The sequence below is a fragment of the Ranitomeya imitator genome, chromosome 7 (genome assembly GCF_032444005.1).
Source record: "Ranitomeya imitator isolate aRanImi1 chromosome 7, aRanImi1.pri, whole genome shotgun sequence".
In the NCBI taxonomy this organism is placed as follows: Eukaryota; Metazoa; Chordata; class Amphibia; order Anura; family Dendrobatidae; genus Ranitomeya; species Ranitomeya imitator.
This window is the reverse complement of record NC_091288.1, coordinates 144,875,598-144,891,913: the sequence shown is the minus strand read 5'-3', so window position 1 is coordinate 144,891,913 and position 16,316 is coordinate 144,875,598. Positions and strand designations below refer to the sequence as shown.

The following is a 16,316-nucleotide window of genomic DNA, read 5'->3' as shown; positions in this document are numbered from 1 at the left end:
ACACATGAAGGAACCAGATGCTAAGCCAAGGCTAATTGCCCCCACTGACACTAGCTGCCTGCCTGAGTGTACAGCCCCAAGGCTAAACAGACTCTCACCACTTATAAACAGTGTGGCAGAGTATCCACTGGCAACTGCCAAACACAAGTGATACTAGCGCATGGCCGTGCAGCCATGCGAACCTTTTATAGCTGTAGCAGTACCGAAAGCGGTAGTTAAATGCCGCTGTCAGCGTTTGACAGTGGCATTTAACTAGTTAATAGCGGCGGGTTGATCGCAATTCCACTCACCACTATTGCACGCACATGTCAGCTGTTCAAAACAGCTGACATGTCCCGGCTTTGATGTGGGCTCACCGCCGGAGCCCGCATCAAAGCGGGGGTTCTGACCTCGGACATACTATCCCGTCCTAGGTCAGAATGGGGTTAAAACAGTAAAGACATTAAAATGTTTCATTTTCCTTTCTGCTTCAAAATCTAAATGTGTTAATTCTACAGGAAGAATGAACAAATGTCCACGAAACCTGTGCATCAAGCTTTTAACATAAATGCCTCATTTATCCTCATCAGTTTGGGTGTTAATTTGAGGGGAAAAAAAAAATGTTGCTAAGTTTTCGGTTTGGCACAGTGGAAGAGATGTGACACAAGCTATTAACACTGCTAATATTTATCATTTCCGCAGTGTTTTGTGAAATCAGTGTGAATAACACAAATCACCATCTGTCTTGTGTATCGGGTACAGCTGTCATCTTCGGCTATGTGGCAAGCAGTGAAATCTATCTGATACTTTCATGCACCAGCAAACGAACAACAGAACACACCAGATGTATCGGGGAACTTTCTGCCCCACAAATTCATTACATAAAGGTATTCAGCATTCCAGATTGCATGTTTCACATCTAGAAATCTCAAGGAGCATCTGAAAATGGTTTCAAATAAAACTTTGAAGTATGGATAATAAGTTGATAATGAATTTTCCCAAATGGCTTCCCTCTTTTATTCTATGTACTGTATATGGCTACATGACAAGCACATCCTAATATTTTAGGACTCAAGGTTAATGTCGTAGTATAATTTTATGGTAAAATGACTTACTTGTAAAAATTTCAGTCTTGCAAGAAAATCATTAACATAGCTTCCAAGGGGTTTAAGGCTTGGATAAGACTTCTTCATCCACGTACCAGGAATCTTTCCCTTCAGGATGCTCATTGCCACCTCTTCTAGGTCGGCAGACATTACCACCAAGCCCTGTTTTCAGTAAATATAACAAAAAGAAAAAGTTTCAATTTTTCGCATGCAAACGTACATGGCAAACAGTTTATTCCGCGCTGTCTAGGTGTTTGGCAAGAAGTGGATATGCTGCTTAACTCCTTCACAACGCGGCCAATTTTCAATTTTGCGGGTTCGTTTTTTTCATCAAATAGTTTTTGTTGAAATTTTTAGGGAGGGGATACAATACACATGAAGGAAGATTTATTATAACAAAACCTTCAAACACACCACACAAGATGGGAAGGAAGGGGGTGGTTGATAGAGGGAAAGAGACAAGAGAGAAAAGTGGAGCACTGGGGGAAGAAAACAAGAAAGAGAAAACAAAAGGTTGACTGAGCATGAAACACCCATTTTTATCCCCTTTCTGACATCAGACGGGATAGTACGTTTGATGGCAGAATCCCAGCTTTGATGTGGGCTCCGGCGGTGAGCCCACATCAAAGCCTGGGCATGTCAACTGTTTTGAACAGCTGACATGTGCCCGCAAGAGGCATGGGCAGATTCGCGATCTGCACGCACCTATTAACTAGTTAAATGCTGCTGTCAAACTCTGACAGCGGCATTTAACAAGTGCTTCTGGCCATCTGACCGGAAATGCGCACACTGCTGACCCCGTGGGAATAGAGCTAGTTTTGGTGAAAAGAATTTCCTGATCACATACCGTTTTTTTTAGATTGATAAACTCCATTAATTTTTATCAATGGACATTCACACGGAATATGCAACAGATCGGTTTTGTTTTTTCCTCCCCTTCTTTTCATTTTCTGTCCACAGAGACGTTTGAGGGCTTATTTTTTACGGCATTAATTTTGCTTTTAATTTTGCTTTTGAATGACACCATTCATTTTACCATATATTGTGCTGGAAAACGGGGAACAGATATCCAAATGGGGAGAAATTGTGGAAAAAACGCAATTCTAACATTGTTTTTTGGGAATTGTTTTACAGTGTAAATTTTATGGTAAAAATGATCTTGGATTATGATTTTGCTCATCAGTACGGTTAGAGAAATACCAAACATGTCCAGTTTTTTATTTTAGTTGTGAAAAAAAAATTGGGGGTTGTGTTGCCATTTTCCGAAACCCGTAACATTTTTATTTCGATGGAGCTGTGTGACGGCTTATTTTTTGTGGGACATGATGCGTTTTTATTTATAGCATTTTGGGATAGATGTGAAGTTTTGATTGCTTGATACGAAATTTTTTTGTGGAACTGCAGCAACTAAAAAGATGTAATTTTGGCATTCTTTATTTTTTTAATGGTATTTACCAATAGAGTTAATTATTTTTATAATTTGATGGATTGCACTTTTCTGAATGCGGCTATACCACATATTTATAATTTTCAAATATTTTTAATAAGGCAAAAGGGAGATAATTTGCACTTTTTTTCCCATATTCTTTAAAACTTTTTTTTTTACTTTTCCCTGTACTTGTTAGTCCCCTTAGGGGACTTGAAGCTCTGATCGTCTGCTCGCTTGTGCTATGCACAAGGCCACAGTGTTGCTGCATATAGTGAAAATCATGGGCTCTTTTGAAGTCCAACCGCAGACAGGGTTTCAAAGGAGCTCTGTAGTGACAAGCAGGGGTATCTTCAACAAACCCCTGGCTGTCATAGCCACCCATCAACGACCCGGCATCAACGCACCCCCATGCCAGCACGTGTTAAACGTCGTTGTCAGAGTTTGACAGCGGTTTTTAACAGGTTACATCATGGGCAGAGCTACCTGGCTGTAATACACAGCCCACTGCATACACCCGCTGCCAACGTGCGCTGTACATGTACAGTGGTAGTTGTGAAAGGGTCAAAGTTATCCTGCATCTTTGGAAAATACTATTTATTTGCAGTTATGGGGCTAATATGCAGGCAAATAGTGTAACAATGCTTTGTGGTAGCCTTACTGAAAGGGCAGCAACCGGCTGAAAATTAACTTACTTCCTCCCAGGAGTCGCCAGCTGTCAGTCATGGGGGGTGTTCACGGAGCAGCTTCATTCAACTGTCATAGAAGCACACAGTACACAATGAGCGGTGGCCATCAGCATGCCCTGGCACTTTGATTAACAGCTGGCTCTCCAGTGCATCTGTGCAGAGCAAGATGTCAATCAAAGTGTTTAGTGTGCAGTTTTGTGAGTGGTTACTCCATGCACTGCCCTAATGACTGAAAGCCGGCGGCTCTGTAGACAAAATAAGGTTATTTCCTTCCGGTAGCAAACTTTCAATAAGGTAACCAGGCTTTTTAACACTATTTACCTGCAGATTAACCCTATATCTGCAGGTAAATAAGGTTTTCTAAGGTGATATGTTGCATTTAAATAGCAGGAAGCTGAAACAAGTTTCAGTAATATGAAGGTGAAGACACTTGACCAACAGATAAAACTCGCTGTAACCGCTTTAGTAAAGATACCAGTGTGCTGAAATGGTGATTACTCAGACAGGAATTCATGAAGCATTAGATAACCTGAATTCAATTCTTTACCACATCTTATTTCTCCATCTCTTGCACAAGCTCTTGCAACCAACATATATAAAGGTGATTATACAGTACATTCCCAATAGTTATCAGTCAGCCAAAAATTCCTTCCACCCCACACCCGCACCAATACATATGCAAACTCAGCCTGGCCAACCAAATTTTTGTTCACAACTGAAAGAAGAGAATAAGTCACTCCAGACACCTATTACCCAATCCTTCTTTTCCTGACATTTGCTGGCCGGTAGTCCGTCGTCACAAAGACATTTAGTGAATGCCTATGGACACATTTATATAAAGCACTCAATGCCCAACCAACTCAATGCCCTATCAATGTGTAAAGTAAAGAGTACCCAACCAATTCAATGCCCTACCAATGTGTTAAGTAAGCAATGCCCAACCAATTCAATACCTTACCAATGTGCTAAGTAAACAATGCCTAGCCAATTCAATACCTTACCAATGTGCTAAGTAAACAATGCCCATCCAACTCAATGCCCTATCAATGTGTAAAGTAAAGAGTACCCAACCAATTCAATGCCCTACCAATGTGTTAAGTAAGCAATGCCCAACCAATTCAATACCTTACCAATGTGCTAAGTAAACAATGTCCAACCAACTCAATTCCCTATCAATGTGTAAAGTAAACAATGCCCAACCAATTCAATGCCCTACCAATGTGTTGAGTAAGCAATGCCCAACCAATTAAATACCTTACAAATGCCCTAAGTAAACAATGCCCAATCAATTCAATACCTTACCAATGTGCTAAGTAAACAATGCCCAACCAATTCAATACCTTACCAATGTGCTAAGTAAACAATGCCCAACCAACTCAATGCCCTATCAATGTGTAAAGTAAACAATGCCCAACCAATTCAATGCCCTACCAATGTGTTAAGTAAACAATGCCCAACCAATTCAATACCTTACCAATGTGCTAAGTAAACAATGCCCAACCAATTCAATACCTTACCAATGTGCTAAGTAAACAATGCCCAACCAACTCAATGCCCTATCAATGTGTAACGTAAACAATGCCCAACCAATTCAATGCCCTACCAATGTGTTAAATAATGCCCAACCAATTCAATACCTTACCAATGCGCTAAATAAACAATGCCTAGCCAATTCAACTTACCTTGCTGTTTTTATGAAATTTCAATTGTGTGTTTTTCATGTGTCTCTCATATAACTTTACTTTACGGCTGTGTTTCATACATGTATCCAGCTTTTTTGTTCAGTATAGTCAATATTTTTTCAGACATGAAAAAACTTTTTTACAGCAATTCCTTAGTTTCTCCCCACTCATAGAATAGTGTAATTGAATTAGTAATAATTAAATTAATCATATGTGTTAAAATTAACGGGAACCTGACAGGTGATACATGTTGACCAAACTGTGGGCAGCATGTTATGAGCTACTGGCTGTACGATCACAGTAATGTATGTTTGTCTCTGAAACGCTGCAGCATTTCAGAGAAAAACATGATTTTAATAGCTGTCAGGGACTGAGGAACGCGAGTGACTTGTCGTACAAGCAAGTCCCCGGCGACTTCTCCTCGCCACTGACACTGACTGGCAAGCCTCTGCCTATACGCGCATGTAGGTTGAGGCTTGCCAGCCACTGTCACCGAGCGTGGAGAAGCTGATGGCAGGCCACCTGTACGACTAGTGTACAGTGATGCTCAGTCCACAGCTATTAAAAGTATATTTTTCTCTTAAACACCACAGCGTTTTCAGCCAATGGCTTAAACATGATGCCCACAGTTTGGGCAGCATGTATCAGCTGACAGGCTCCCTTTAAACAATGCCCAGCTTAGTAAACATTTGGTTGCGGCATATTTAATTCCAAGAGATCAGGTTTTGGCTGCAGAAAAAAGCAGCAGAAAAGCAACATGTGAATATAGATAAAAATTTCTTTAGTCCCATCCATCTTGTCCACGGATGCATTATAATTAAAGATAAGCAGATCTTTGTAAGTTTGCTGAGTTTGCCAAATTTTCCCCAAAAATTAACTTTGCATACTAAAAAACAAAATTGCCTAGAAAAACGAGAGGGAACATGAGAGAGAGAACAGTGAACACACCCCTGCGGGCGTGATAACATAATTTGCACGAGCGGCGTCCTGCAATAAAATGCAACTTAATTATGTAAAAATCATACAGTGTGATATTCTGAAGCCGGGTGTGTGCTTCCTGGCCTCAGAGGTGAGCAATGCGCATGTCTGGAAGTTTAGAAGATAGTCAGGTAAGGACTCCCGCAGACTTATGCAGAACATCCATGAAGTGCAACATTCAAACCTTGAGGTGTTGCGGTTTGCAGGGTTAGAAAAAGTTAATTTTCCCATACAAGGGGGTAATCATCACCAACCCCTATTAAAGAGAGAAGCCAGATGGATAATGCGCACATTTTTCAATGAAAAATTTGACATGTTGGTATTTTTTTAAAGTGTTTTGTATAATGTAGTGATTTTATGTTAATGACTTGTTGTTAATGCGATTCAAAGGGTTAACTTTATGCACGTATCAGGGAAGTACACGTACTTAATGTGGAGAAAAAATATATAATGTATATCTAAAAGTTTTATATGCAGTAAAGAAAAAAATGTAAATGCCACATCTCTCCCAAAAATACAACACAGCAATCAAAACATAGTATTTATCCAAGATTCATCACATAAGAAACTAACGCTAACACAGTTGCATCCATGGAACAATAAAAATGTATGGCTCTAAGAACATATTGTGTTACAAAGTTCAGAATATTTTAAAGCCAGTAAAATAATGAAATTAAAACTATTTCCCCTCACTTAGATTTTGTTCCCGGTGTCAAAACTACAACTAGTCCAGCAAAAAAAAAAAGCAATACATCATAAGCTATATAGATAGAAAACTAAATAAAAATGATGGCTCCTGGGAGAAGGAAGGAAAACTAAATCACAATAAAAGACAGACATCTATTGCACTGATATAATAATGATTTGTGAGCAGAATTGTAAATACAAGTAGAATTAGAATATTACCGTACATGATTCCCCAATTAAATTGAACAAAAATAAATCTTTGATACCCTTTCAATGAAAGACTTACTTTTATTGCTTTTTGTATGTTGACACAAGAGTCTCTTATGGTGGAAAGCAATTTGTTAAATCGACCCATTTCTTGGACTAATACCGTATTCATGCTCTGAGTGTAGGTGGTTGGGTATCTTCTTAGTGCAGCTTCAGTATCAAAATTCGAGGGCAGTTTACTTAAGATGTCACCAGAGACTTCATACACAGTTTCATCGGTTGATTTGCCGCTGCCTCCTGATGTCCGCGACTATGCACATGGGACCAATTCAAATAAAACATTTTTAGAAACTTCAAAAATTCCAGTCTTTATGTCATACAATATTCCAAATATTTGCTACTACTAAGATCTAGGTACTGCTATTTTCAGTTAATGGCGTTGTCTCAAGTTCTGAAGTTAGATTTCCAAACTGCTTGTAAAAACAAGAAATTATACAATTTACCCCTTCAGATTTTTTATTTTATAGCGGCTGGTTCGCTAGGCAACTAGCGTGCACAACAAGCAAACTCTATGCTCATGCCCCTTAGATGCTGGCCAGATTCCCGGATTCGGCCATCCTCACCTCCCTGTGCTTCTTCCATAATTCGGAGGAAGCCTGGAAGAGCGTGGAGTTTGGATTCGTGGAGGCCCCATACCGCAGGTCTGAACGGTCAGTCTTCATGAGCACTCTGAACCCCAGCAACCACATAGCCAGGAGGCAGAGGAGCGGTGGGCTCCTGAAGATACAACTCAAGAAGACCCTTTTAAATCATATTTAGGATAAATCAAGGGGATTATCATACCATGAATGTAACACCACGTATTCTAAATGTCTGTTTTTTAATAAAACAGTTGAAGCTACATAGAAAAGTTATTATACATGTATTATTGATAGTCAAATAGAACAAAAACTTCAATGTCTTGTATATACTTCTCTAAAAAGCAGGCTAGTATGTCCAACCTGTCCCATGACTACAGTATGACATACAAACAGCCAACCTCCCAGCTACAGCCATTCTGTTCACAAAGAGGCTATTATACACAGAGATAGAAGGCTGATAATAAGAAACCTATACAAACAGATTCCAATGTCACTATGGAAGAACAGGCAGAAATATGGTGCTGATTTATTTTCCCAAATGAGTAGCAGCTGATCTCTGTCATAATACTTGCAGCATTCCTTGGTGTTCAGCATAAGCTCTCCCAGATTCAGCTTTAATACATATCATAAATTATCATTTTTTACAAAGTCTTTTTTATTAGAATTCTATATTATTAAAAGACTGAGTAGATTTACTTAATCTATATTTAATAAAAAACAGCCTTAACACTTTGTGAAGAGAATTACCTCCTGCACTTCATGTATATGAATTGAAGACTTGCACATATTTTTAGTAATTTGTAGTGTGAAATAAACTGCCTCCCCATGTATAGCAGCCATATACTGACACATTTTGTAGTAGTGTGAAATAAACCACCACCCAGGGTCGGACTGGCCCACTGGAGAACCGGAGGATTCTCCGGTGAGCCCTGGCACTGACATCTGCTGGCATACAGGGCCGGAAGCTGCCTAGGGCCCCTGCTGACCCACAGCCCCCAGCCAGTGGTGTGTCGCTAATAATGGCACCCCATGCAGCTGCTATGTTGCCCGTGAGTCAGGGGGCTCGCCCGGAACCAGTACAGCAACAGCGGGTGACAGGAGGCAGGAGCCAGCTGCTGCGACTAAAGCCTGTGTCCACTGCTATTGAGAAATGAATATTCACTGCTCCCCATGCCCACTATCAGGGCCGGTGTTCCTTGAGAGGCCCCCAGACAGTGGCATGCTAGCGGCACACCACGCAGCCACTATGGGGCGCATGAGTCAGGGTGGCCCGCCTGGCACTAGCACCGCCCCCCCAGCGTGCGCCGCATTCAACTGTATAGGCATCATAGATGCCAATACAGTTTAAAGGAATAATGGAGGTTAATGGAGGAGAGGGTGTCAGATGACACTCACACCCCTATCACTCCCCTCTGCCTCTGACACAGTGGGTGCACAATGATGTAACTTCATCATGCGCCGCGCTGTGTGCCGGGCAGACGGTAGTGCAGCTGCTGAGACCGGAGAAGAGACCCTTTTTTTTTTTTCTACGTATACAGCTCTGGCAAAAATTAAGAGACCACTGCAAAATGTTCAGTTTGTCTGATTTTTCTCTTTATAGGTATATTTTTGAGTAAAATGTAAATTGTTCTTTTATTCTATAAACTTCTGACAACATGTCTCTGAATTTCCAAACAATACATTTTGTATTCTTTTACTGAAAAGTAGAAATGGTAAAAAACAAACATAATAAAACAGTGCTTTCAGACTTTAAATAATGCAAAGAAAACAAGTCCATAATCATTTAGAAACAACAATACTAATGTTTTAACTCAGGAAGAGTTCAGAAATCAATATTTTGTGGAATAACCATGATTTTTAACAACAGCTTTCATGCGTCTTGGCATGCTTTCCACCAGTCTTTCACACTGCTTCTGGTGCAAAAAAATTAAGCAGTTCTTAGTTTGATGGCTTGTGACCATCCATCATCCTTTAGATTACATTCCAGAGGTTTTCAATGGGGTTCAGGTCTGGAGAATGGGCTGCCCATGACAGGGTTTTGATGTGGTGGTCTCTTAATTTTTGCTAGTGTTGCATATAAGCGAGTACTGATGGCCATAATACTGTGGGGCTGGATTATATTCTATAGAGGGGGCTACATTATATTCTATAGGGGGCCTGCATTATACTATATGAGGGGGCTGCATTATACCCTATGAGGGGACTACATTATATTCTATGGAGTGGAGCATTATACCATATGAGGGGGCTGCAGTATACCTTATGAGTGGGTTACATTATATTCTATTGGGGGCTGCATTATACTATATGAGGGGGTTGCATTATACCCCATGAGGGGACTACATTATATTCTATGGTGTTCGGCATTATACAATATGAGGGGGCTACATTATATTCTATGGGGGTCTGCATTATATTCTGTGGGAGACTGCATTATATTCTATGAGGGGGCTGCATTATATTCTATGGGGGCTGCATTATACTCTATGAGGGGCTGCAGTATATTCTATGGGAGGCTGCATTATACTCTACGGGGGCTGCATTATACTCTATGGGGAGGGCTGTATTATACTCTATGGGTTGCTGCATTATACCCTATGAGGGGGCTGATTTATAATCTATAGGTGGCTGCATTATACTATGAGGGGGCTGCATTATACCGTTTAAGGGGGCTGCATTATACTATATGAGGGGGCTGAATTCTATTCTGTAAGGGGGACTACATTATATTCTATGATGGGGGCTACCCCAACCCCTGCTATATCATTAAGACGTGTACTACCTTATATTATACCCTGATATTAGCATGTTTTACTGTATGATTGGTGGTATTGCAAATTATTTCTATGTAGTTACATAGTGGGCCCCAAGAATGATTTTCTCAGTTGGGCCCAAGGTACTCCAGTCCGACGCTGCCACCACCTCATGTATAGGAGCCATAGTGTCTGAAATAACCACCACCTCATGTACAAGAACCATATACTGGCATATTGTGTAGTAGTGTGAAATAACCACCACCTCATGTACAAGAACCATATACTGGCATATTGTGTAGTAGTGTGAAATAACCACCACCTCATGTACAGGAGCCATATAATGGCATATTGTGTAGTAGTGTGAAATATCCACCACGTCATGTACAGAAGCCATACACTGGCATATTGTGTAGTAGTGTGAAATTATCACCACCGTATGTACAGGAGCCATATACTGGCATATTGTGTAGTAGTGTGAAATAACCACCACCTTATATACAGGAGCCATACACTGGCATATTTTGTAGTAGTGTGAAATAACCACCACCTTATATACAGGAGTCATATACTGACATATTGTGCAGTAGTGTGAAATAACCACCTCCTTATATACAGGAGCCATATACTGGCATATTGTGCAGTAGTGTGAAATAACCACCTCCTTATATACAGGAGCCATACACTGGCATATTGTGCAGTAGTGTGAAATAACCACCTCCTTATATACAGGAGCCATACACTGGCATATTTTGTAGTAGTGTGAAATAACCACCACCTTATATACAGGAGTCATATACTGACATATTGTGCAGTAGTGTGAAATAACCACCTCCTTATATACAGGAGCCATATACTGGCATATTGTGCAGTAGTGTGAAATAACCACCTCCTTATATACAGGAGCCATACACTGGCATATTTTGTAGTAGTGTGAAATAACCACCTCCTTATATACAGGAGCCATACACTGGCATATTTTGTAGTAGTGTGAAATAACCACCACCTTACATACAGGAGTCATAAACTGGCGTATTTTGTAGTAGTGTGAAATAACCACCTCCTTATATACAAGAGTCATATATTGGCATATTGTGTAGTAGTGTGAAATAACCACCACCTTACATACAGGAGTCATAAACTGGCGTATTTTGTAGTAGTGTGAAATAACCACCACCTCATATAAGTCTCAAGTTAGCACTAGAGCTTCCTCCCACAGGTACGGTATGTCAAGAGAAGGTTGCAATCACAGCTTTCTAATTTCACTATCATTACATCAAGAATAACGATAGATGAACTGTTGAATATGATGCAAATGTAGCCACAGTTTAAATTGGCAGATTGGTATTAGAGTGCAAGCTCTAGTTATATTCACCTAATAAAGTAACTGTCGTGGCAATCCCTCTTGTAAATTCTAGATCATGTAATTGTTGACCATGCCAATAGTGTTGTAGATCTGTCACTATACACTATGCGTGTACTATATGTATCCATACATGTATTTACTACTCACTCAGACCTTCTAAATGTTTTTCCATATAAGAAATCATGTAGTGCTAACTGGATTGCACCATATGATCTGAAGCAATACGTTAGTCCAAGAGGTTTTGAACTATTGTCTTATAAATGTAAATAGACAGAAATCACGACGCGGAGTTGAAATGAAAATGCAATATACGTGGAGAAATATATGTATAATACATTGTGGATGCATTAAGGACCATATCTAGATTACCGTTTACCGCAAACCTCAGCGATTGGTTGGATATTCCCAAAATACACAAATTTAACCCCTTTACCCCCAAGGGTGGTTTGCACGTTAATGACCGGGCCAATTTTTACAATTCTGACCACTGTCCCTTTATGAGGTTATAACTCTGGAACGCTTCAACGGATCCTAGTGAATCTGACATTGTTTTCTCGTGACATATTGTACTTCATGACAATGGTAAAAATTCTTTGATAGTACCTGCGTTTATTTGTGAAAAAAACGGAAATTTGGCGAAAATTATGAAAATTTCCCAATTTTCCAACTTTGAATTTTTATGCAATTAAATCACAGAGATATGTCACACAAAATACTTAAAGGGACATTGTCACCTGAATTTGGAGGGAACAATCTTCAGCCATGGAGGCGGGGTTTTTGTGTTTTTGATTCACCCTTTCCTTACCCGCTGGCTGCATGCTGGCTCCAATATTGGATTGAAGTTCATTCTCTGTCCTCCGTAGTACATGCTTGCACAAGGTGCAATCTTGCCTTGCGCAGGCGTGTACTATGGAGGACAGAGAATGAACTTCAATCCAATATGGCAGCCAGCATGCAGCCAGTGGGTAAGGAAAGGGTGAATCAAACACACAAAAACCCCGCCTCCATGGCTGAAGATTGTTCCCTCCAAATTCAGGTGACAGTGTCCCTTTAATAAGTAACATTTCCCACATGTCTACTTTACATCAGCACAATTTTGGAGCCAAAATTTTTTTTTCGTTAGGGAGTTATAAGGGTGAAAAGTTGACCAGCAATTTCTCATTTCTACAACACCATTTTTTTTAGGGACCACATCTCATTTGAAGTCATTTTGAGGGGTCTATATGATAGAAAATACCCAAGTGTGACACCATTCTATAAACTACACCCCTCAAGGCGCTCAAAACCACATTCAAGAAGTTTATTAACCCTTCTGGTGCTTCACAGGAATTTTTTGAATGTTTAAATAAAAATGAACATTTAACTTTTTTTCACAAAAAATTTAATTCAGCTCCAATTTGTTTTATTTTACCAAGGGTAACAGGAGAAAATGGACCCCAAACATTGTTGTACAATTTGTCCTGAGTACGCCAATACCCCACATGTGGGGGTAAACCACTGTTTGGGCGCATGGCATAGCTCAAAAGCGAAGGAGCGCCATTTGACTTTTCAATGCAAAATTGACTGGAATTGAGATGGGATGCCATGTTTCGTTTGGAGAGCCCCTGATGTGCCTAAACATTGAAACTCCCCACAAGTGACACCATTTTGGAAAGTAGACCCCCTAAGGAACTTATCTAGATGTGTGGTGAGCGCTTTGACCCACCAAGGGCTTCACAGAAGTTTATAATGGAGAGCCGTAAAAATAAAACAAACATTTTTTCCCACAAAAATTATTTTTTAGCCCCCAGTTTTGTATTTTCCCGAGGGTAAGAGAAGAAATTGGACCCCAAAATTTGTTGTCCAATTTGTCCTGAGTGCGCTGATACCCCATATGTGGGGGGAAACCACTGTTTGGGCGCATGGGAGGGCTCGAAGGGAAGGAGTGCCATTTGAATGCAGACTTAGATGGAATGGTCTGCAGGTGTCACATTGCGTTTGCAGAGCCCCTAACGTACCTAAACAGTAGAAACCCCCCACAAGTGACACCATTTTGGAAAGTAGACCACCTAAGGAACTTATCTAGATGTGTTGTGAGAACTTTGAACCCCCAAGTGTTTCACTACAGTTTATAACGCAGAGCCGTAAAAATAAAAAATCTTTTTTTTCCCACAAAAATTATTTTTTAGCCCCCAGTTTTGTATTTTCCCAAGGGTAACAGGAGAAATTGGACCCCAACAGTTGTTGTCCTATTTGTCCTGAGTACGCTGATACCGCATATGTTGGGGTAAACCCCTGTTTGGGCACACGGGAGAGTTCGGAAGGGAAGAAGCACTGTTTTACTTTTTCAACACAGAATTGGCTGGAATTGAGATCGGACGCCATGTCGCTTTTGGAGAGCCCCTGATGTGCCTAAACAGTGGAAACCCCCCAATTATAACTGAAACCCTAATCCAAACACTCCCCTAACCCTAATTCCAACGGTAACCCTAACCACACCTCTAACCCTGACACACCCCTAACCCTAATCCCAACCCTATTCCCAACTGTAAATGTAATCTAAACCCTAACTGTAACTTTAGCCCCAACCCAAACTGTAGCCCTAACCCTAACCCTAGCCCTAACCCTAGCCCTAACCCTAGCTTTAACCCTAGCCCTAACCCTATCCCTAACCTAGCCCTAACCCTAGCCCTAACCCTAGCCCTAACCCTAACCCTAGCCCTAACCCTAGCCCTAACCCTAGCCCTAATGGGAAAATGGAAATAAATACATTTTTTTAATTTTTCCCTAACTAAGGAGGTGATGAAGGGGGGTTTGATTTACTTTTATAGTGGGTTTTTTAGCGGATTTTTATGATTGGCAGCCATCACACACTGAAAGATGCTTTTTATTGCAAAAAATATTTTTTGCGTTACCACATTTTGAGAGCTATAATTTTTCCATATTTTGGTCCACAGAGTTATGTGAGGTCTTGTTTTTTGCGGGACGAGTTGACGTTTTTATTGGTAACATTTTTGGGCACGTGACATTTTTTGATCGCTTTTTATTCCGATTTTTGTGAGGCAGAATGACCAAAAACCAGCTATTCATGAATTTCTTTTGGGGGAGGCGTTTATACCGTTCCGCGTTTGGTAAAATTGATAAAGCAGTTTTATTCTTAGGGTCAGTACGATTACAGCGACACCTCATTTATATCATTTTTTTATGTTTTGGCGCTTTTATACGATAAAAACTATTTTATAGAAAAAATAATTATTTTTGCATCGCTTTATTCTCAGGACTATAACTTTTTTATTTTTTTGCTGATAATGCTGCATGGCGGCTCGTTTTTTGCGGGACAAGATGACGCTTTCAGCGGTACCATGGTTATTTATATCTGTCCTTTTGATCGCGTGTTATTCCACTTTTTGTTCGGCGGTATGATAATAAAGCGTTGTTTTTTGCCTCGTTTTTTTTTTTCTTACGGTGTTTACTGAAGGGGTTAACTAGTGGGCCAGTTTTATAGGTCGGGCCGTTACGGACGCGGCGATACTAAATATATGTACTTTTATTGTTTTTTTTATTTATTTAGATAAAGAAATGTATTTATGGGAATAATTTTTTTTTTTTTTCATTATTTAGGATTATTTTTTTTATTTTTTATTTTACACATTTGGAAAAAATTTTTTTTACTTTTTTACTTTGTCCCAGGTGGGGACATCACAGATCGATGATCTGACAGTTTGCACAGCACTCTGTCAGATCACCGATCTGATAGCAGTGCAGGCTGCTTCACAGTGCCTGCTCTGAGCAGGCTCTGTGAAGCCACCTCCCTCCCTGCAGGACCCGGATCCGTGGCCATCTTGGATCCGGGTCTGGAGCAGGCAGGGAGGGAGGTAAGACCCTCGCAGCAACGCGATCACATCACGTTGCTGCGGGGGTCTCAGGGAAGCCCGCAGGGAGCCCCCTCCCTGCGCGATGCTTCCCTGCACCACCGGCACATCGCGATCATCTTTGATCGCGGTGTGCCAGGGGTTAATGTGCCGGGGCGGTCCGTGACCGCTCCTGGCACATAGTGCCGGATGTCAGCTGCGATAGGCAGCTGACACCCAGCCGCGATCGGCCGCGCTCCCCCTGTGAGCGCCGCCGATCGCGCTGGACGTACTATCCCGTCCGTGGTCATAGGGGCCCACCCCACCTCGACGGGATAGTACATCCGATGTCAGAAAGGGGTTAAGGGACACCGGAAGTACAGGGTCAAATTTATGTTTAACTAATTTTTTCCCTCTTTTCAATTTTATTTTTATTTTTCAAAAATGTTTTTTTAATTATTTTCAAGAAAAATCCTTTAATCTCTCATCTAACGGTTTTAATCACAGCTGATATTAATTCATGTTTTTTATCCGTCTTAACATCACATCTTTTAAATAAATACAAAGAAGAGGGGAGATTCCCCTTGAAACGCGTTGGTAGTGTCACCTTTGCGCACCTGTCCCGGCAGCTCTGTGACGTCACAACAGCTTCGCCCCCATCAAACCCTACCTCATCCTCAGCGTCACTACCGGCCGGAGCACGCGAGGTTATTGACGGCTGTCCGGCACACAGTAGCGGACGACTCAGCAGCATTGCTCCCTGAGGTAATATCCCCTCAGCACCTTTCCTTGCGTATCATAAGCACTGAATCCTGCTAGCTGACCAGCTCATATCTTCTTGCTGTTTGCAAGCACATTGCACCACTAATGATAATGCAAGTAAGTGTCCATTAGCACTTGTACAATATCAGTTTCTATCATCACTTACAGCGCTATGGTTGCTATATATATCTACATTGTTTCATAGCACCT

At 40.8% G+C, this 16,316-nt stretch overlaps 1 protein-coding gene across 2 annotated transcripts in view; it reads right to left on the bottom strand.

The window, feature by feature from the left end:
• Positions 1-16,316, bottom strand: part of DNAH7 (dynein axonemal heavy chain 7) — a 560,306-nt gene that overhangs the window by 34,538 nt on the left and 509,452 nt on the right. For both annotated transcript variants that reach the window (XM_069733889.1, XM_069733890.1), the window contains 2 exons: positions 6,834-7,064; positions 1,095-1,247 (listed from right to left, as the gene is read on the bottom strand). In XM_069733889.1, the coding sequence (XP_069589990.1) occupies positions 1,095-1,247; positions 6,834-7,064 (384 nt within the window). The remainder of the gene's footprint in view (positions 1-1,094; positions 1,248-6,833; positions 7,065-16,316) is intronic.